The sequence below is a fragment of the Aphidius gifuensis genome, linkage group LG5 (assembly GCF_014905175.1).
Source record: "Aphidius gifuensis isolate YNYX2018 linkage group LG5, ASM1490517v1, whole genome shotgun sequence".
Classification (NCBI taxonomy): Eukaryota; Metazoa; Arthropoda; class Insecta; order Hymenoptera; family Braconidae; genus Aphidius; species Aphidius gifuensis.
Genome location: NC_057792.1, coordinates 4,193,147 through 4,214,128, shown reverse-complemented (window position 1 = coordinate 4,214,128; position 20,982 = coordinate 4,193,147). Strand labels below are relative to the sequence as shown.

At 23.8% G+C, this 20,982-nt stretch overlaps 7 protein-coding genes across 9 annotated transcripts; 4 read left to right on the top strand and 3 right to left on the bottom strand.

The window, feature by feature from the left end:
- The first annotated feature begins 509 nt into the window (after nt 1–509).
- On the top strand, nt 510–3,968 carry LOC122856962 (putative uncharacterized protein DDB_G0289963). 2 transcript variants are annotated; one of them, XM_044158895.1, is made up of 4 exons: nt 510–700; nt 1,112–1,320; nt 1,380–1,844; nt 2,049–3,968. In XM_044158895.1, exons 2-4 carry the CDS (start codon nt 1,284–1,286, stop codon nt 3,620–3,622), a joined length of 2,076 nt encoding a protein of 691 aa, XP_044014830.1. In that variant the 5' UTR covers nt 510–700; nt 1,112–1,283; the 3' UTR covers nt 3,623–3,968. The 2 variants fall into 2 exon arrangements, with proteins under 2 accessions (XP_044014830.1, XP_044014829.1); XM_044158894.1 differs by lacking the exon at nt 510–700 and adding an exon at nt 725–821 and having other exon boundaries at nt 2,049–3,652.
- LOC122856965 lies at nt 3,818–4,577 on the bottom strand. Its single transcript, XM_044158899.1, has 2 exons — nt 4,536–4,577; nt 3,818–4,422 (listed from the first exon to the last, which is right to left on the bottom strand). The coding sequence occupies exons 1-2, from the start codon at nt 4,573–4,575 to the stop codon at nt 3,818–3,820; spliced, it is 645 nt and encodes a 214-aa protein (XP_044014834.1). The 5' UTR covers nt 4,576–4,577.
- Nucleotides 4,578–5,819: 1,242 nt separating this feature from the next.
- On the bottom strand, nt 5,820–7,146 carry LOC122856241 (leucine-rich repeat-containing protein 59). The gene is made up of 7 exons (XM_044157933.1): nt 6,880–7,146; nt 6,752–6,811; nt 6,548–6,670; nt 6,387–6,465; nt 6,055–6,294; nt 5,884–5,897; nt 5,820–5,837 (listed from the first exon to the last, which is right to left on the bottom strand). Exons 1-7 carry the CDS (start codon nt 6,970–6,972, stop codon nt 5,820–5,822), a joined length of 627 nt encoding a protein of 208 aa, XP_044013868.1. The 5' UTR covers nt 6,973–7,146.
- Nucleotides 7,147–7,197: 51 nt separating this feature from the next.
- Nucleotides 7,198–9,299, top strand: LOC122856964 (cytosolic non-specific dipeptidase). Its single transcript, XM_044158897.1, has 4 exons — nt 7,198–7,293; nt 7,392–7,492; nt 7,732–9,085; nt 9,184–9,299. The coding sequence occupies exons 2-4, from the start codon at nt 7,452–7,454 to the stop codon at nt 9,226–9,228; spliced, it is 1,440 nt and encodes a 479-aa protein (XP_044014832.1). The 5' UTR covers nt 7,198–7,293; nt 7,392–7,451; the 3' UTR covers nt 9,229–9,299.
- Nucleotides 9,300–9,341: 42 nt separating this feature from the next.
- LOC122856963 (alpha-L-fucosidase) lies at nt 9,342–11,659 on the bottom strand. Its single transcript, XM_044158896.1, has 4 exons — nt 11,304–11,659; nt 10,559–11,232; nt 10,093–10,455; nt 9,342–10,004 (listed from the first exon to the last, which is right to left on the bottom strand). The coding sequence occupies exons 2-4, from the start codon at nt 11,064–11,066 to the stop codon at nt 9,430–9,432; spliced, it is 1,446 nt and encodes a 481-aa protein (XP_044014831.1). The 5' UTR covers nt 11,067–11,232; nt 11,304–11,659; the 3' UTR covers nt 9,342–9,429.
- A 23-nt stretch (nt 11,660–11,682) lies between these two features.
- Nucleotides 11,683–15,784, top strand: LOC122856960 (ribosome biogenesis protein BMS1 homolog). The gene is made up of 2 exons (XM_044158893.1): nt 11,683–11,858; nt 11,930–15,784. The coding sequence occupies exon 2, from the start codon at nt 11,970–11,972 to the stop codon at nt 15,756–15,758; it is 3,789 nt and encodes a 1,262-aa protein (XP_044014828.1). The 5' UTR covers nt 11,683–11,858; nt 11,930–11,969; the 3' UTR covers nt 15,759–15,784.
- Nucleotides 15,785–16,297: 513 nt separating this feature from the next.
- On the top strand, nt 16,298–20,592 carry LOC122856959 (protein PAT1 homolog 1). 2 transcript variants are annotated; one of them, XM_044158892.1, is made up of 3 exons: nt 16,298–16,434; nt 17,208–19,238; nt 19,312–20,592. In XM_044158892.1, exons 1-3 carry the CDS (start codon nt 16,396–16,398, stop codon nt 19,564–19,566), a joined length of 2,325 nt encoding a protein of 774 aa, XP_044014827.1. In that variant the 5' UTR covers nt 16,298–16,395; the 3' UTR covers nt 19,567–20,592. The 2 variants fall into 2 exon arrangements, with proteins under 2 accessions (XP_044014827.1, XP_044014826.1); XM_044158891.1 differs by having other exon boundaries at nt 16,304–16,434; nt 17,202–19,238.
- The last annotated feature ends 390 nt before the right edge of the window (nt 20,593–20,982 follow it).

Sequence of the window (20,982 nt, the reverse complement as noted above, 5' to 3'; positions counted from 1 at the left end):
TACTTTGCTAGAAATAACTCTGTTTTTTTTTTTCGTCACGTTTAAATGATAAAGTTAAGTAAAAAAAAAATATAGACTGACAACAAAAAACATTGAAATAATGAGGTGTTATTTGATTTTTTTTTTCGAATCGAAACGAAATTTAAAAATAATCGAAATAAATAGAAATTCGAATAAACAAAAATGTAAATAGTTATTATCAAGATAAATAAATGTTTTTTTTTTTAAATATCAAATTTATAAATAATAATAAAATAAATGATTTCCTCTGGTGTAATTCAATGATATACATAAAAAAAATAATAATAATACCAATTGCAAAAAGAAAAAAGTATTAAATTTTTAAGTGACCTAAAACTGTCAAAAATTAAATAGGAAACAATTTCAACTTGAGAATAAAAAAAAAAATAAAAATTTTACATTTAATTTAAAATATAAATTAAATAATTTTTTTATTCAAATCAATGATATATTTAATTTTCTGAAATAGAGACAACGACAAGTGTAATAATTAATTGACACGAGAATTAAAAAAAAAAAAATGAGTCATCGAAAAAAGTTAATGCAAGATATATGAATGTCGTCATGTGGAAGGGAAAAGACAATTTCTTGTTTATAATGCATCACATACCAAATGAATATATAGAAACAGGACAGTCGTAAGATGACGTGAAACTTTGCGGGAGTCTACAAGCCAAAAGTGAGTATATATAAAATAATATATCTTTAAACATCAGTATCTCAACAGGGTCAACGCCTTTAACAAGTACTTGTGAATAAAAATTAATTATTATTTTTTAAAAATTATTTCATCAATACAAGTAAGCTCAATAATAAACAAATTGTGTTTTATTTATTTTTTTTTTTCACAAGTATAAACAACAACATTAATCTTGATTATTCAAATATTTAAAAAATATTATTATTTTCTTTTAAAATTGTTTGTAAAACTATAATAATAATATCAATGATAATAAAACATTAGATATTACATATTTTTAATTAGAAAAAAATTAAATAAATAAATAATAATATTATCAATATTTGCATTTACTCTGATGTTTATTAAAAAATTGTTTATTAAATAATTTTATAATAAAAAATGTTTCAGCTAACAGTGTTGATTCATTTTGAGAGTTAAATTAATCAACAGCAAGTGTATTATAAATCACCTTGAACAATCACAAATGATGTACAATTTATGACGTATCTATATATTTCTCATTTCATTTGGTATTTTATTGATAATAAATTTAACTTGTCATATTTTAATTTAATTAATAATGAAAATGGACGATGATCTAGTCAATCTTCTTGAAGGTAAATTTAAATATTTAATTATTTTTTTTCTAATATATTAATACTATTTTTATTTTTAGATTTAATAAAATTTTTAGAATGCCTGTGTGAAATTAATTTACCAAATGATATTGAAAATAAAAAAAATGAACTTTTACAAAGAACAAAAAAAAATTTTGATTTACAAAATCAATGTTCAGTATCAACATATTTAAATATGAGTGCTGGAAAAGGAAAAGGTTTAATGCTTATTAGTGATAATACTGATAATAATGATGAAAATATTACAGAATATATTGATCCAGAAAATAAATCAAATACACCAACAAGTCAAGGATATTATGAATGTTTTCCAGTAATTAAAAATTCAACAGAAACATTGATTAATGAACAAATTGATACTGATGATATATTGGTTAAATTATATAGTAGTTTTTCAACTGAATTAACTAAAAGTAAATGTTACAAATGTGGTCCACTATTACAAAAAGAAGAACGTAAATTTATTGGTTTTAATTTTGAGCATCTACGTTCATGTTGGCTTGGTAATTATCAATTATTATTATTATTTATAACTTATATTAATTACAAAACAAAAAATGTTTTTTAAAATCATCACGTTTATTATTTAATTTTTTTTTTTTATCATTACTAAATAAAAAAAAAAAAAAAATAAACAAAATAAATCATGCTTGAAATATTCATGTTATCTTTTTTTTTATTATTTGTTTTATTTTTTTATTTTACAGGCTTGGTTGGCACACATTTGTTGGTATACTCAAGTAAAGTTGAAAAACAACCAAGTGAAATATATTCAATACGTGGTTATTTATCACGTGCAGCACCAAATGCAACTCCACGTGATCCAGAACGTGGTAAATCAGCATTTGAAGTATTTTCACCTGGTAATAAAACACTTGTATTTATTGCAAGATCACCAAAAGATATGAAACAATGGGTAGAAGCAATTTGTCAATTAAGTTGTATACAAAATGAACAAACAGATAATATAATTGAATCAAATATATCTGATAATACAATATCTGATGAACAATATCAAGATATTGATAATACAAATGAAAATATTATAATTAATGAAAAAAAAATGATCCATAATCAAGACAATGATGAAATTAATAAAATAAATAAATTTGATGATACAATAATTATTCCAACAAGAGTACCACGTAGATTACCATCTATACCACATGAAAAATCATTATCATATGAACATCTTGATGATGCTTATGATGATGATTGTATTTATCATAAAATTGATGATTTACGACAACCAGTAATTTCAACATATAAAAATTTAAATAAAACACAAGAATTATCATTAAAAATATTATCAAAAAATAAAAAATTAATAAAAAATAATGATAATAATAATAATGATAATAGTAATAATAAAATTGAAATAAAAAATAAACAAAAAAATGAAAAATTAATTGATATATCACAAAAAAAAAAATCAATATTTAGTAGAATTAAAAAAGATTTAGATATATCACCAAAAAAACAACAAATTGATAAAAAAAATAAAAAAGATAATAAAAATAAAATTAAAGATAATGAAAATTTATTTGATAATAAAATTATTAATAAAGAATTTGAATTATCAAATTATGATGATGTATCTGATATAAAAATTACTAATAATTATGAAAAAAAAAATGATGGTGATGATGATGCTGCTGATGATGATGATGTTAAAGAAAAAGAACAACAAAATAATTATACATGTCCACCAGCACCACGTCCAATTAGTATTAATAAATTAAATCATAAACCAGATGATGTATATGATGACATTGGTGAATTACGAAATAGTGAAAGAGTTGAATCATCATTATTTATTAAAGAAGAAATTTTAATATCAAATGATGACGAAGAACATTATAAAGTACCACGTATACATGAAACAATTGACCCTGGTCAATTGATTATAAAAAATGATGAAGAATTATATGATGATATTGCTATTCTCACTGAATTTCGTGCTAGAAAAAGATATTCTGAATGTTCATCATTATCATCATTATCAATAACAACAGATAATAAAAATGTTGTTAAAGTATGGAATAGATTTTCTAGTGGTAATAAAAATATTAAAGCATCATCTGATAATAATTTGGCTGAAAGTAAAACAAATATTAATAAAAATAATAATGTGATTGAATCTGATGAAGACGATGATGATGATGATGATGATAATGAAACATTTAAACTAAATAAATTTCAAAAACTAATTAATAAAATGGAATATTCATTGAGTAAATCAAAACCATTAACAATTATTAATAAAAGCGATAATATATAGACTAATTATATATTTTTTTTTTTATATATATTTTACTGCACAATAAAATTTATTTGATAATAACAATATTTATTTTTATTACTGTATTTTCATCATTTACAAATGTATTATTATTATTATTTTAAATCGAAAAAAAAAATATCAATATCATAGTATGATTAATTATTTTATTTGTCCATTTTAAAACATTACCAATTAAAAGTCCTCTACGGCTTGCATTGTTGGTGGTAAATTTAAACGATCTGTTGTTTTTGTGGAACCAAAAACAGGATTTCCAATTTTTTTACCTGAGATTGGTACAATATTAAGATTGTTATTATTAGCACCAATATGATCATAATTAAAATATCCATTATCTTTATCTTCATTTAAATTAAGGTTTGTAAATATATCAAATTCTTCTTTGTGAGATTTACTTTTAACCAATGTTCCATCAAAATTATAAATATTATTATGACAAAACTTTTGTGTACATCCTGGTCCGTTTGCAAAACATTTACATGTATTACAATATTTACGATAGAATGTACCAAGTACACATGGTGGTTTAGTTGTACCAGGTGTTACATTTTCAGTTTTAGTTTTTGTTTCTTTTGCGTCTTTTGTTGGTAGAACATTATCAGAAGTTTTTACTAATGGAACATCAGCAAAGTTACTCTTGAGACATGAAGATCTTATTGTACAATTAACTTGTAGCTGATGAGTACAAACACACACTTGACATGGATCACCACCGTAAACTGGCTGATTAGGTTTTGAACACTCTGGGAAATCAAAGGATCCAAAATCTGCACTTGCATCTGAAACAATTAAAATAATTAGTTATAATTATTATTCTTTTTTTCGTAACTTAATTTTAAATAATCAATTTAATAATAGTAATAATAATTAATTAATTAATTAATATACTTACATGTAATAGCTAGTAGTAAAAATATACTTTTCAGAATCATCATGTATCGTTGATTATAAAATTACAAAAAAAAAAATAACACTTTGTTGTTAACGTAAAAAAAAGCTTTATGATTTTGCGACGTTTTAAAATTTTGATGGTCTTTAAATACACTGTTACTTGATAGATAAGCAAATAAATTCAACCAATCATTGATTTTACTAGAGAAAAAATATAATCTCAATTTGCCTTGTTTGTTCATATTTTTTTTTTTTTTTTTTTTCATAAGCATGACGTGTTGCTGTATTTTTTTTGACAAGTACAAATATTTGTCTGGGGAATAATTCCTTTTGTCTTTATACTCGTAATCAATTTTTTAAAAAGCTTAGATTTTATTTTTTATCTTAAAATTATGGATTTTGATTTATATATTTCCTTATAGTTTTGCAAATATTTATTAATGACGTGGTAGTTTTTTTCTTTTTTTTTCCATGTGTTTATTAAAATTGGGCAATTTTAGGATTAAAAATTTTTTGATATATTTTAACGCCACGTTATATCATAAATCATACTCGTGCTATGTGTTTAATATTTTGTTCATTGTTTGCTTTTTATTTTTATCATCATTTAAAATTTAAACATTAAAAAATGACTCTTGTTGAAAATAAAAAAATAATGTATGTTGCGCAATTTAAAAATAATTTATATTTTTAATTTTAATTAATTTATAATGAATTTTAAATTTTTTAAAATGCACAATAAAACATGAACAGTATATTTTTTTTTTAAATATAATTTTTGTTTGTCGAGCATTATAGTTTTATATTGATAAAAAAAAATATATATATTTTGTTAGTGGAATTTTTTTTTTTTATTTCAATTTCAACATCAAATTTTTTGATGTGTTAATTTTGCTTATTGACATTTCCGGGTATGAAATTTGATAAAGATAAATATCATATTCGTTGAAATTAAAATTATACACTAAATAATTAAACATTTTTTTATTTCTTAAAATTTTTTTTATTTATATTGTGGAATAGATTTAATTTATTTTATGAAATATTAAAAAAAAAAAATTATTTAAATTTCATTTTCATTAATCAGAGGTTGAATATTTTTTATAAATATCTTCAATATAAATTTGTAGTTTTTTAAAAAATATAAATAAATATTTTTGTATTTCAGCAAACTTTTCAATTGCCAGTTTATGATATTTTTCAACTGGTAATTTTGTTTGTAATTGTAAATAATTTATTATTCTATCAGATAAATTGCTGTCGTATTTTGGTAAAATAACAGCAATTAAAATGCAAATAAATCCTAATAATATTGTCAATAAAATAGCTGATTTGATTAAATTAAAAACTGTACCAAAAAATCCTGCAACAATAAATTAGCATTAAACAATGATAATTATTAATTAATACTATAATTAAAATTTAAAAATAATTAAATTTACCTTCAGATAATTTTTTATGATTATTTGTTTCACTCGTTATCAAAGAATCATTTTTAATTGTATCAGATTTATTTAATTTTTCATTTAATAATACTGTATTTTGTTTTTCATCTTTAACAGTATTTTTTTTCTTTTTTTTCTTTTGTTCTTTTTTAGTATTATTATTTAATTGTCCACCACTTGATAATGCATTATTACTTCTCATTAATTTTTCTTGTTCAATATTAATTTTTACTAAACTAAGATAAGAAACAATGCTTCTTGCACAATGTTGACATTCACTTGGATCACTACAAGTACCAGCAACTTTTGCAACAGCTAAAAACAAAAAAATAAATATTATTTTAATGACAATAAGAATAATGAGTTACTAAAAATTTAATTGAAATATTATTAAAACAATTTATTACCAGGTGTTAATGGATTTTCTTTTAAATCCAGCCATTTGAGATTTTTTAAATCACCAAGACTCAATGGAAGTCTGCTAATCTATTGATGAAATTAAAATTATTAATAAAATCAATTTATTAAAATATAATTTGTAAAAAATTAAAGACAAATTTAATTTTACCTGATTTCCATAAAGATCAAGATGTTTTAGTTGTTTCATTTCTCCAATATTTTCTGGTATTTCTGTCAACATATTTTTACTCAAATCCAATTTTATAATATTTGTCAAAGTAACAATGGTATTCTAAAAAGAACAATTAAATAATTTTAATCAACAAACATAATAACAATTATTATTAAATAAAAAAAACAATAAAAAACTTACTGGAATTGATACCAATTGATTGTTGGAAAGATCCAAATGTGATGCTTTTTTAATTGCTGCCTATAAAAAAAATATATCAAATTAAATATACTAAAATAAACAAATAAATAATTAAATTTTAAACTTACAATTTCACGAATAGGAACCTCTTGAAGATCACACCAGCTGAGATCAAGAATTTCATCTTCTAGCTTGTCTTTAATTTTTAATTTTTTTGACATATTAGAATCAATTAGTATTTATTTTTTTTTGGAGTACTTTTAAACACTTTTGGTAGAGTTGTCAAAATTATTTTGTCGGCTTAATAGTAACCTCGAATCACCACGTAAGCAAAGTGTTCATTTGCTCATATTTTCATGAATCGACAGATTTTCAATAAAAATATATAATAATAATGTTTTAAATTTAAAACCACCATACAAACAAAACACATATTCTTTATGTCCAGAGATCCCTCTCTCTCACATAAAATATATATTTTCTCTTCAATTATTATATTTATTTGCAGTCGTCATTCAGTCTTTGTCAGTCATTATCAAAAAGTAAGATAAAACAAGATATAAAAAAAAAAACAGAATAATAATAAACTTGTTGAACGTTGCTCATTTTAATTATAATTAATCTAAAATTATTATTTCAGCCTTTTGTTTTGAATTAAACAAAGCCAATAATTCAATTTTAATAAAAAAAATAATTAATCATGGCATTAGAAATTCCTCCAACTTTACAAAAGCTGTTTGGGTAAGTCTTGAAAAAAAAAAGTATTAAAAACAACATTTCTTTTTTTATTAGTGTGGTAAAAAAGGGCGTATTCGATTTTTTTTTTTTAATTAACTTTCTATTTATAACATTTATATACTCATTATTATTGATAATTATTATCTTGAATAAATAAAAATAAAAAAAAAAAACAAGATTACAATAACAATTATGAATATATTAAAGCTAAATTAAAGAAAAAATTATTTGAAAAATTTCAGACACATTGATGAACACAAACAAGAATACATTGATAATTTACGTGAAGCTGTTGCAATAAAATCAGTATCATCATGGCCAGATGCAAGAGATGAAGTATTTAAAATGATGAAATGGATGGAAGAAAAAATGAAAAGTCTTGGTGCAACAACTGAACTTGCTGATAATGGTATTGAAACATTATTAGATGGTAAAAAAATACCATTACCACCAATATTATATGGTCAACTTGGTAATGATAAAAATAAAAAAACAGTATTGATATATGGTCATCTTGATGTACAACCAGCATTATTAGAAGATGGATGGGATACAAAACCATTTGAACTTATTGAAAAAGATAATAAATTATATGGACGTGGTAGTACTGATGATAAAGGACCAGTATTATGTTGGTTACATGCATTACAAGGTTATCAAGCACTTGGTATTGATATACCAGTTAATGTTAAATTTGTATTTGAAGGAATGGAAGAATCAGGCTCAGAGGGTCTTGATGAATTTTTATATAGTAAAAAAGATACATTTTTAAAAGATACTGATTATGTATGTATATCTGATAATTATTGGCTTGGTACAACAAAACCATGTATAACATATGGCTTACGTGGTTTATGTTATTTTCATATTGAAGTATGTTGTGCTAAAGCTGATTTACATAGTGGTACATTTGGTGGTACTGTACATGAAGCTATGGCTGATTTAATTTATCTTATGAATACATTAACTGATAATAATGGTAAAATACTTGTTGATGGTATTTATGATAGTGTTGCTGAAATAACTGATGCTGAATTATCAAGTTATAAAGATATTGAATTTGATGTTAATGAATTTCGTAGTACTGTTGGTACTAAAAAATTAGCACATAATGAAGATAAAACACAATTATTAATGCATCGTTGGAGATATCCAAGTTTATCATTACATGGTATTGAGGGAGCATTTAGTGAACCAGGTGCTAAAACAGTTATACCAAGAAAAGTTGATGGTAAATTTTCAATAAGAATTGTACCAAATATGACTATTAAAGAAGTTGAAGAAAAAATTAAATTACATATGGATAAACATTGGGCTTTAAGAAAATCACCAAATCAAATGAAATGTACAATGGGACATGCAGGTAGTCCATGGACTGAAAATCCTGATCATCCACATTATTTAGCAGCACGTACTGCAACAAAATATGTTTATAATGTTGATCCAGATTTATCAAGAGAAGGTGGATCAATTCCTGTTACATTAACATTTCAAGAAGTTACTGGTAAAAATGTTTTATTATTACCAGTTGGTTGTGGTGATGATGGAGCTCATTCACAAAATGAAAAACTCAATGTTTATAATTACATACAAGGAGTACGTAACAATTTTTTAATTTATTTTTCATTTATTTATTATTATTATTATCATCAATTAGGCCTAACCTTTTTTAATGTTTTTTTTTTTTTTTTCAGACAAAATTACTTGGATCTTATCTTTACGAATGTTCAAAGCTGTGAGTGTTATTAAAAACTGAACAAAAAAAATAATGGAACCAGGGTAAAATTCTTATTAATATTTTACATTTATTTCTTTTTTTTTATATTGATAAATATTCTTATTATTTATCCAAACAAATAAATTTTTGTCATATTTTAACTCTGGATATAATTAAAAAAAAAAACAAAAAATTATTTACTTTTTTCTTTGATACTTTTTCCTTAATTATATTTTTTATTATTAAATTTATTTTTATATGTTCCTGAAAATTGAATTTTAATAACCCAACCAGGTTGTCCACGATGAGCTTCACTTGGTAAAATTAATACAATACCTTTATTAGCTTTTTCCCATTTAAGTTTAATATCATTTCCTAGTATTGTAAATTCAGCATCAAAAAGAAAACTAACTGAGCCAAGTTTTAGCCGGTTATCTTTTGGCCATGTTAACATAATACCATAAAGATTTCTTCTGTCTTGTCCAACAGTATACCAAACATCACCAGTTATTGTATCATTTTGTGTATGCCAAGGTATAGTTTTATAAATTGCTTCACCATTTATTTTTAACCATTTTCCCATATCACGTAAACGTTCTTCATATATTGGTGAAATTATACCATCTTTTGTTGGTCCAACATTCATTAATAAATTACCTCCACAACTAACTGTACTAGCAAGTTCTTTTATCAATTCAGATGTTGAAAAATAATCTTCCAACATGGCATTTCTTCTAAATCCCCATGATTTTTTATCAATTGTCATGGCATTTTCCCATTTATGAGTTTGTAATTGTCCTTAAAAAAATTATTTCATCATCAAAAGCTGTTATTTCTCATGATTTATTTATTTATATATTATTATATGTATAAAAAATAAATTTACCTGGATTATATCTATCAGTACAAGTATAAAAACTTCCATGACGACATAAAGTATCTTGTCCCCATCGATCATTGACAACAATTGTTTCATTAACTGGACTCTCATTAAATAACCATGCTAAAAATTCTTTTGAATTCCAGTATGTATCAGGTGCTTCCCATTCACCATCAGACCAAAATACCTCAGGTTTATATTTTTCAATTAATTCACGCATTTCTGGTTGTATTTTTGATGTTACAAATGTATTTGTTGTAAAATTATTTTTTTTATCTGATAAATATAAAGGATGAAACCATTCAAATAACGAATGATATAAACCAAATTTAATATGTTTTTTTTTACGTATAGCTACAGATAATTCACCTGAAATTAATCATATACATATTATTATTTTTTTTTTTCATTACTTTTAGATAAATAGTAATTTTAGAATATAAAAATATAGATAAAAGTTTTTTTTTTTTACCAATTAAATCTCTATTTGGACCAACATCAACAGAATTCCAACTGTAAGAATAGCTGGAAGGCCAAAGTGTATATCCTTCATGATGTTTACTTGTTAAAACAATATATTTAGCACCAGCAGCATCAAATATATCAGCCCATTGTGTTGCATTAAAAAATTCAGCAGTAAAATCACGTGCAAAATCTTGATATGTAAATTTTGGTGGATATCTTTCTTTCATAAAATCATGATATTTTGTTGTTGTATTTTCAGTTTTCCAATTTATCCAAAACCATTCTGATCCAAAACTTGGTACACTATAAACACCCCAGTGTATAAAAATTCCAATTTTAGCTTCATCATACCAGCTTGGTAATTGACGATTATCAAGACTACTCCATTTTGGTTCAAATGATGATAATTTATTATTAATCAAGCCTAAATTATCATCAATATTATTATTTAAAAATTTATCAGCATTTGTTTGTATTAACAAGATTAAAAATAATAGAGATATATGTCCTATCATTTTAAATATGATAATTATTATAACAACAAGTGTAATGAGAATAGTTCAACAGTTAGCAACACATTGACTAATGCTTCTACTTTTTCTTCAATATGAATTTTATACTTTTTTCAAGTACTTGACAATCTTATCATGTTATTTTATGAATTCCATACTGGTCAATAAACTGTAAAATAAAAAAATAAAATTATCACTGAATAATATTATTAAGGTCAAGATGATGTGAATATTGATTACCTCTGTTGACAATAACAGCCAAACAACTCAAGTGGTACTTGTTGATCCACTGGCTTTATCATCAATCAGATAAATTCAACATTACTTCATGATAATTAAAATTGTTTATTTATATTATATTAAATAAATCAGTGATTATAAACACACCCTATTATTAAAACTATCAAAATTTGCTGCTTAAAGCGCAATATCATATTTTATTTTTTTATATCGTAATGTGTTATTTCAAGATTTATGCAAGTAAAAAAATAAAATTTTTTTTTTGGTAAGTAAATATTTTAATTCCATTATAATTATAACGTTATCATTACATGTACGTATGTAATCAAAATTATTTAAATAAATGTACCATTATAAAGTTTCATTTTCATCGAAAAAAATTATAGATTTGTCGTCGACAATAAAAAATTACAGCGACAGCATCATGTGAGATTAGACAAATATTCAAAAGCAACGTCATAACACTGGTCGCCATTTTTCGTGAATTTTGGATTTTTGGACGCAAACAGACGCAAACGTAAAAAGAAATAAAGAATTTTACAATAAAACCACATGGTAAATATTTCTAACCTCACATGGCAAGTTAATATTTAATTTAACTATTTATTATTCTATTTATTTTACAGTGTTTAATAATAAATAAAATAAAATACAAATAAAATTAAAATGTCAGCTCCAGATGATAAAGTGACTCATAAGAGTCATCGTGAACGTAATTCTGGTCGTAAAGCTGATAAAAAAAAAGCTAAAACAAAAAAAGAAGAATTTATTAGTAACAAACAAAATAATCCAAAAGCTTTTACATTTAATAGAGTAGTAAGAGCTGAAAGACAATTTCGTAGAAAACAAGATGTTGATACTAAAAAACAACATATTCCAGTTGTTGATAGAACACCAATTGAACCACCACCAATTATTGTTGCTATTGTTGGTCCTCCAAAAGTTGGTAAAACATTATTATTACAATGTTTAATAAAAAGTTATGTACGTCAACCATTAAGTACAATTGTTGGTCCAGTAACAATTGTATCTGGTAAAAAAAGAAGAATAACATTTATTGAATGTAATAATGATATTAATAGTATGATTGATATTGCTAAAGTAGCTGATTTAGTATTATTACTTATTGATGCATCATTTGGTTTTGAAATGGAAATATTTGAATTTTTAAATATATGTCAAGTACATGGTATGCCAAGAATAATGGGTGTATTAACACATCTTGATTTATTTAAAAATGCAAAACAATTAAAACAAACTAAAAAATTATTAAAACATAGATTTTGGACAGAAGTTTATGCTGGTGCAAAATTATTTTATTTATCTGGTATGCGTTGGGATAAATATTTAGGAAATGAAGTTAAAAATTTAGGCAGATTTATATCTGTTATGAAATTTAGACCATTAACATGGAGAACATCACATCCATATGTTCTTGTTGATAGAATTGAAGATTTAACACCACCAGAAACAATTAGACAAAATTCAAAAACAGATAGATCAATAAGTCTTTATGGTTATGTACGTGGTGTACCATTAACAAAAGAATCATCAATACATATTGCTGGTTGTGGTGATTTTAGAATAAAAGATGTTAGTTATTTATCTGATCCATGTCCATTACCTAATCAACTTAAAAAAAGAGCTCTTGTTGAAAAAGAACGTCTTATTTATGCACCATTTTCTGGTGTTGGTGGTATTGTTTATGATAAAGATGCTGTTTATGTTGAATTAGGAGGAAGTCATTCACATAAAGAAGAAGAAGATACTGGTCTTATTTCATCATTGATTGATGTACAAGGTACATTGGATGAAAAATTGGAAAAAAGTGAAATACAATTGTTTAGTGGAACTGAAGCTATCAAGTCTACTGATGTTAATGATACATTTGCACCAAGTTTTACGCAAAAAAATGTTTTAGATAATGGTAGAATAAGAAGACAAGTTGTTTTTAATAATTCAATAGAAATTGGAAAAGAATCTAATGCCAATGATAATGATGATGATGATGATGATGATAAAAAAGATTATGATGATGATGATGATAATGATGCTGATACTGAAAACGATGATAATGATGACGATGAGGAGAAACAAGAAAAAAAAGTATCTAAAAAATCTAAACGAGATGAAAATGATCCAGAATCTTCTTGTCCTGAAAAAAAACGAAAAAAATTAAATGATGATAATAATATTACTGAAAAACTTGAGGATGAATTAGCTGCATTAAAAAATAATATTGAAAAAGAATCATCAGCAGCAGCAAAAGAAAAAGAGAATCAAGTTTATAGAAGTATAACAAGAAATACTGATGGTCAAGTTAAAAATAAAATAGCTGAAGCATTGAATCGTTTTGACACAATATCCAGTCAAATGAAATCTTTAAAAAATTCTGACAATGAATCATCTAGTGATGATGAGAGTTATGATGAATTAGATGACAATAATATTAGTAAAAAAAGTAATAATGATGAAGATTCAGATGATGAGTCTGACCAAAATGATGAAGATGATGATAAAATGGAAGTATCCAAGAGTGATGATGATGACGATGATGATGAAGAAGACAATGATGAGGATGATGAGTTGAAATGGAAATCTGGTTTGGCTAAAAAAGCAAATGAAGCTTTTGAAAATCGTCAAAGAACTAATGTAAATTTAAATAAATTAGTTTATGGTGTTGTTAAAAAAAATAAAGATGATAACAATGATGAAGATGATGAAGATGAAACAAATGAAAAAGATGAATCTGAAAAACTTGGAGGTTTATTTAATGTAATTAGTGAACAACAAAAAAAAAAACTTGAAGAACGTGAATTAGAAAATCAAGAAGAATTTGCATTTTTTTCAAGAAATAAACCAAGAAATTGGCTTGTTGAAGATAATGAATCATTACTTGTTGGTCGTTTTAGTAAATATGATAAATCTAATGATGCTGAAACATTAATAAATGGAGATGGTGTAGCATCTAATGATGATGATGAAGTTGAAGGAGATTTTGAAGATCTTGAAACTGGTGAAAAATATAAAGCACCAATTACTGAACCAAAAGAATTAGATAAAGAACAAACTGATGAAAAAAAAATACTTCTTGAAAAAAAAAGAAAATTAAAAAAACAATTTGACTCAGAGTATGATAATACAGAAACAAAAAGTTATTATGATGAATTAAAACAAGACGCTGAAAAACAAGCACAACTTAATAAATCTGAATTTGATGGTTTAGATGATGATATGAGAGTACAACTTGAAGGTTATCGTCCAGGAATGTATGTAAGAATTGAAATTGATTCAGTACCATGTGAATTAATAACAAATTTTGATGCATCATATCCAATAATTATTGGTGGTTTATTACATGGTGAAGAAAATATTGGTTTTGTACAAACAAGATTAAAAAAACATCGTTGGCATAGTAAAATATTAAAAACAAAAGATCCACTTATTTTATCAGTTGGTTGGCGTAGATTTCAAACACTTCCAATTTATGCAAAATTAGAAGATAATATGAGAAATAGAATGTTAAAATATACACCTGAACATGTTGCTTGTATGGCACATTATTGGGGTCCAATAACACCACAAGGTACTGGTGTACTTGCTATACAAGATGTTTCAACAAAAATTCCTGGTTTTAGAATTGCAGCAACTGGTGTTATTACTGAACTTGATAAATCAACACATATTGTTAAAAAACTTAAATTAACTGGTGTACCTTTAATAATTCAAAAAAAAACAGCATTTATTAAGGATATGTTTAATTCTCGTTTAGAAGTTGCAAAATTTGAAGGAGCTAAAATTAAAACAGTTTCTGGTATACGTGGACAAATTAAAAAATCAGTTAAAGATCTTGGTGAAGGTACTTTTCGTGGTACTTTTGAAGATAAAATACAATTAAGTGATATTGTATTTTGTCGTACTTGGTATAAAGTTGATGTACCAAAATTTTATAATCCAGTTAATTCATTATTACTTCCACCTGAGCTTAAAAATCAATGGAAAGGTATGAAAACAACTGGACAACTTAAAAAAGAACTTGGTATTTATGCAGATGCAAATAAAGATTCAAGTTATACACCAATTGTACGTGAAGTTAAGACATTTAAACCATTGGCAATACCAAGAAATCTACAAAAAGATTTGCCATATCGTGATAAGCCAAAATTAGAACAACTACCAGAAAAAAGAAGAACAAAGTTTGCTGATAAACGTGTTGCTGTTGTTAGAGATGCTAGAGAAGAAAAAATTTCAAAAATGATGAAGATGATGAGAACAGCACAAAGTCATAGACAAGAAAAACTTAAACAAGCAACAAGTAAACGTATGAATGCCTATAAAAAACTTGTTGAAGAAGAACAAATGAAAAGTATAAAAAGACAAAAAGTCATGAAAAAAGAAGTATTCAGATCAATGAGTAAAGCACAAGAAAAAGAAAAAAAGAAATTAAAAAAATAAAATATTTGTATTATTAATAAAAAATAAAAAATATACCACTTTGTTGAATTATCAAATTCAACAAATAATAATTCTTTTAATTTTGCATTATTTTTTGTTATTTATTTTTTAATTATTCCTTATAATTATCATTAAATTTTTAACTATTTCTATTAAGTATTTATTTGTATTTTGGTGTTGATGATAATTCAAGTAAATCAACAAGATTATTTACCAGTTAGAAAATTTTTAAATTCATTTTTTAGTAATTCTTTTACTTTTTTTTTTTATAATAAATTATTTATTATAAATTTCTGTTGATCATCTTGGTTTATCATTTTTTTAAAATGATAACAATATTTATATAATTAAACATTTTTACATAATTATTGGTTCAATGATAAATAATTATTAAGTCAACATTTCTTCATGACGATTAAAATTATCTATAAATTTGGTAATAATTAAAAATTTAAAATAAAAAAAAAAAGTGCATTCAGATGCATCTTTAGCACACACATACACATATATATACACACACATACATACACAGTGAGAGAGAGAAAGAGAGGAATTTTAGTCGCCATGACATCTAATGTCGTTTTTATCGCTTGACGTTTTGTCGGAACATGAAATTTTGTAAAATTAATATTATCAAATGGCAGACTCTTTTTTCGGATTTGATACATCAAATGCAGTAAGTTAATATATTTATCTTTAATTGAAAAAAAATTTTTTTACAATATTTAAATTAATAATGTGCTAATTTATTAAATCAAATTGTAACATAATCATCTACGACGCTATGAATTTTAATTTTAACATATTTATGTTTATTTATCATATTATATTGTTGTAGTATTTTTATTATTTAAATATAATTATTAATTTATTTATTGCAATATTTTTAATTAGTTAATAATTGTTTATACAAGTTTGACAAAATGCGGTATCATTTATTTCAATTATTTTCTAATCATAACCTCTATTTTTAACTAAAATTAAAGAAAAAAAAAATCATCATTTAAATGTTTTTAGAAACAATATTAAAACATGTTTGTTTTTTTTTTTTTTTTTATAAATTTTAAATTATTAAAACATATTTATTATTTTATATATTTATTTGTGTTTTTAAAATTAATTTTATAAAATATTCAGTTACAGTATTTTGATTTGAACATAAATAAACAAAAAAAAAATTTCTTTTTTGTTTATTCAGCTTATATTTTCTTTAGAGAATTAAGATAAAATTATTAATTTTCATAGTGACACGTATTGTTGATGTTTTATGATTTCTTAATTTATTAACATGATTAAAAATTTATTTGTTTTTTTTTTTGTTATTTTAAATATTTGTGAGACTAATGAATTTAAGGTTATTTCATATTTACAAATAATTATTTATTAATGATGTTGATATGAATGTTATCAAAAATTTAATGTGAAAATTTATAATTTTTTTTGGACGAGGCCATAGAATGTCCAATTGATGAGGAGCTCGAAGAGCTTGAATATGATGCCCTAAATGATGAAACATTTGGTTCAGATGCTTTAGCTGGTGATTGGGAGCAAGATCATGAAAAATTATCTCATATCACTGAATTAACAAGACCAAGTAATCAATCATTATCATCAGAAAATAATAAAAATGGTGATTTAGATGTTGATGTTGAAGGTAGTCTATCACATTTGGTACTTGATGAACAAGATGGTATTGTACCAAGACCAGGTGTTTGGGATAGTCCAAATTTTTCTTTAACATCAAGTCATATTAATCAACATCAGCTACCACCACCACCACCACCATCATCATTACCAGTACCAATTAAAAATGTATGTACTGTTGAAGAACTTGAAAGAGGTCTTATAAGACCACCACCAGGTCTTATTAAACCATTAGGTATTATTCAAACACCTCAATTACCATCTGGACAATTTATAATTGATTTTGCAAATTTACCAAATCATTTATCATCAAATATACATCAAAATATTATAAATGGTATACCACCAACAAGATTTCCACCAGGTTTAAATTTATCTGGACCACATCAAATACAATTATCACAAAATATACGTATGCCAAATCAATTAATGCAAAATGCAAGACCAATGCAACAAAATCAACCTGGTAATATTATAAGATTTCCATTACCACCACATCATTTATTGTTGGCTAATCAACGACAACCACTTCATGGTAATTTTATTGGTAATTATTCAACACCACAACAACCACAACCAAGACCTCCTCCAATACATCCACAATTTTTACGACAAGATCATCCACTTGTTAATGGACCATTTGGTAATTCACAAAATCATCTTCATCTTCAACAACAACAACATCATCAGCATCAACAACAACAACAACATCATCAACACCAACAACAGCAACATTCTGGTAATCAAAGAAATCAACAAGGTGAACAACAACCTAATAATCAACCATTTTTTAAAAATAATCAATTTTGGAATCAAAATAGAAATAATCCAAGATATCATCAACGTCAACATCATCAAAATCACAATGGTTTTAATGAAAATGGTGAATATGATGAATATTCTGGTTTAATGAGTAATCGTGAAAAACAATGGTTAATAAATATCCAATTACTTCAACACAATACAAATCAACCATTTATTGATGATTTCTATTTTACTGTATTTACAGAAAGACAAAATAGAAAAAAAAATGATATTAATAAAAATGATATTGATGGTTGTTTTGGTGGTGGTAAAGATAAAAAACAAAATAATAATAATAATGGTTTAAATCGTGATTCAAAAGATAAAGATCAACATATTTGGCAAAAAATTGTATATACACCAACACAATTTGAAAATTCATTGGGTAAATTACAATGTGGTAGTGTTACAGCACCACGTAAAATTATTGATATGGATGTTGTATCAAATAATGAATCTGGACAATCATCATCAGCTCAACAAAAAGATATGAAAAAAATACGTCAAAGATTATTAGAAATTGAAAGATTATATACAATTCAATTGAAATTAGAAGATGTTAATAATCCATTGGCAATATTAGCTGAAAAACAACAAGCTGAAGCACAACAACAACAACAACAAAATGATGAACAAGAACAACAAGAACCAAAAGAAGAAAAAAAAACAGCACCTGAACTTATTAATATTATGTTTGAATCATTATTACAATTAATGAAAGAAGATAAATTATCTGGTATTCTAAGTGTTAGAAAAGGAAAAACATTATTATTAAGATTTTTACCATTTTTAAGTGTCACTGAATATGATTATCAACTTGGTGAATTTTGGATTGGTTTTATTCGTAATTTGGCAATATTTGGTAGACGTGATACAAATTTATTAGTACGTTTTTTTCCAGAATTTCATAGATGGTTAGAAACAGTTACTAGTTTTTCGATATTATTAAAAATTTCAAAATCATTTATGGATTCAATTAATCAAAATAATAAGATAAATAATAGTAATCTTATTTTTGCTGTTACAAATAAGGTTTGTAGAAATATGTTTATTAATTTATAATTTTGTAAGATGTATATTAATATTTTTAATATTTTTTTGATAGTTTGGTGTATCTGTTATTGCTTCACTATTGGAACAAGCTGAAAATTATTATCCAGATGATGAAAATTTAATATCTGAATGGTCGATATTTATATTGAATTTAGTTGAAGTAGCTGGATTAACACCACCATGTGTTGCACCTTTTCAACCAATTGCTGCTAATACTTTGCATCAACATTTACAAAGAATAAATAATCTTAAGAGTGAAAGGTATGAACGATTAGAGTTACTCTTGACTGATGCTAATTCGGCGTGATTATATATTTACCAGATTAAATATTCACGATAATAATACTGTTTCCATTTCATCAATTTTTTCTTTGTTTTTTTTTTTTTTTGACTTTCAATTATATGGAATTAAGTAGTTATGACAAAATAGAAATATTTCTTTTTCTTTAATTATTATTTAAACAGAAATATTTTTATTGTTCTTCCGATTTTTATTGTCTTTTTTTTTTCTTTTTTTTTTCACCTGGTGCTGTAAATAATATCATCAACAAATGTAGGCCTTGTTTTATGAAAATAATTATTATAAAAATATGTCGAAAAGTAGAAGAAAAAAAAAATAAATACAAGATTATATTATCTAGTTTATATTTTGACATGATAACAATCTGTTGATAAATAAATTTTGTACACATTACTAGAAAAAACAAGAAAAACAAAAAAAAAAAAATAAATACAGTTTAGTAATTACAGCGCCTTCGCACAGTTTATCATATTACATTTTTGCATTGAAAAAAAAGAAAAAAATAATAACTTAGAATAGAATTTTGAATTTACGATTGCAGTTTAAAATTATGTGTGTAAATAATTTTTTTTTTTTTGTTTTAAATCATTAAACAATTGAGATTATTTCTAATAAATTTTTTTTTTTCTTTTTACAATTTAATTATATGGGAAAAAAAGAAATTTTTTTTATTTAAGTTACAAAATTATGTTGTCATAAATTGTGTATTCATGATCGTGTTTTTTTGTACATATCATCATGAATTTAATGTTTTTTAGTTAAAAATATCAACTATAAATTTATAATAAAAGAACGAAAATTTAAAAGAAAAAAAAAAACATTTTCTAGTAGAAAAACTATAACGTTGTTGAATGCAAAACGATGATAAATCAGCAATGTAATATCGTTTTTTTTTTTTTCTTTTTTTGAAAATATGTATTTATTATTTTTCATTGTAACATACAAATAGTGAAAATAATAATTTTTGTAAATACTAAAAGCGAAAAAAATGTTCCCATAAGGTTACACGTATTCTTCTTAAATTTTAACCGGGAAAATTGACAATGAGTAAATAAATCATTGTAAGAAAAAAAAAAAATACAAATTTATAATATTACTTTGCTTTTTAAATTAATAACATAGTTTTGCATTTGATGAAAATAAAAAAAAAATATTTAATAATAATAATAAATAATGTAATAATATAGACAAAAACAATACTGATTTATAATTGAAATTTTTTTTCATCAGGGAAAATAAAAAATACAAAGCAAAAATAAAAAAATAAAGCTGCCTTAATTTAAACCTATTTAGTGATATGTTAAAAAAATAAATAGGTCATTTAGGCATTTCACGTTGATAATATTATATAAACAATTACTTTTAAATTAAATTAATAACTTTTTATCGCGTAAATTATTGTTATGAAAAATTACAATTGTG

Bases quoted from the DNA above. Each gene is read 5' to 3' on its own strand.
- LOC122856965 (XM_044158899.1), bottom strand. From the start codon at position 4,575: ATGATTCTGAAAAGTATATTTTTACTACTAGCTATTACAT. The intron at 4,423-4,535 runs GTAAGTATATTA...TAATTGTTTCAG, and splicing joins TTTACTACTAGCTATTACAT to ATGCAAGTGCAGATTTTGGA.
- LOC122856964 (XM_044158897.1), top strand. From the start codon at position 7,452: ATGGCATTAGAAATTCCTCCAACTTTACAAAAGCTGTTTGG. The intron at 7,493-7,731 runs GTAAGTCTTGAA...GAAAAATTTCAG, and splicing joins ACTTTACAAAAGCTGTTTGG to ACACATTGATGAACACAAAC. The intron at 9,086-9,183 runs GTACGTAACAAT...TTTTTTTTTCAG, and splicing joins TTTATAATTACATACAAGGA to ACAAAATTACTTGGATCTTA.
- LOC122856241 (XM_044157933.1), bottom strand. From the start codon at position 6,972: ATGTCAAAAAAATTAAAAATTAAAGACAAGCTAGAAGATGAAATTCTT. The intron at 6,812-6,879 runs GTAAGTTTAAAA...TTTTTTTTATAG, and splicing joins AGGTTCCTATTCGTGAAATT to GCAGCAATTAAAAAAGCATC. The intron at 6,466-6,547 runs GTAAAATTAAAT...TTTCATCAATAG, and splicing joins TTGATCTTTATGGAAATCAG to ATTAGCAGACTTCCATTGAG.
- LOC122856962 (XM_044158895.1), top strand. From the start codon at position 1,284: ATGAAAATGGACGATGATCTAGTCAATCTTCTTGAAG. The intron at 1,321-1,379 runs GTAAATTTAAAT...TTTTATTTTTAG, and splicing joins TCTAGTCAATCTTCTTGAAG to ATTTAATAAAATTTTTAGAA. The intron at 1,845-2,048 runs GTAATTATCAAT...TTTATTTTACAG, and splicing joins TCTACGTTCATGTTGGCTTG to GCTTGGTTGGCACACATTTG.
- LOC122856959 (XM_044158891.1), top strand. From the start codon at position 16,396: ATGGCAGACTCTTTTTTCGGATTTGATACATCAAATGCA. The intron at 16,435-17,201 runs GTAAGTTAATAT...TAATTTTTTTTG, and splicing joins GATTTGATACATCAAATGCA to GACGAGGCCATAGAATGTCC. The intron at 19,239-19,311 runs GTTTGTAGAAAT...TTTTTTTGATAG, and splicing joins TTTTTGCTGTTACAAATAAG to TTTGGTGTATCTGTTATTGC.
- LOC122856963 (XM_044158896.1), bottom strand. From the start codon at position 11,066: ATGATAGGACATATATCTCTATTATTTTTAATCTTGTTAATACAAACA. The intron at 10,456-10,558 runs GTAAAAAAAAAA...GATTAATTTCAG, and splicing joins TCCAAATAGAGATTTAATTG to GTGAATTATCTGTAGCTATA. The intron at 10,005-10,092 runs GTAAATTTATTT...AATTTTTTTAAG, and splicing joins TACTGATAGATATAATCCAG to GACAATTACAAACTCATAAA.
- LOC122856960 (XM_044158893.1), top strand. From the start codon at position 11,970: ATGTCAGCTCCAGATGATAAAGTGACTCATAAGAGTCATCGTGAACGT.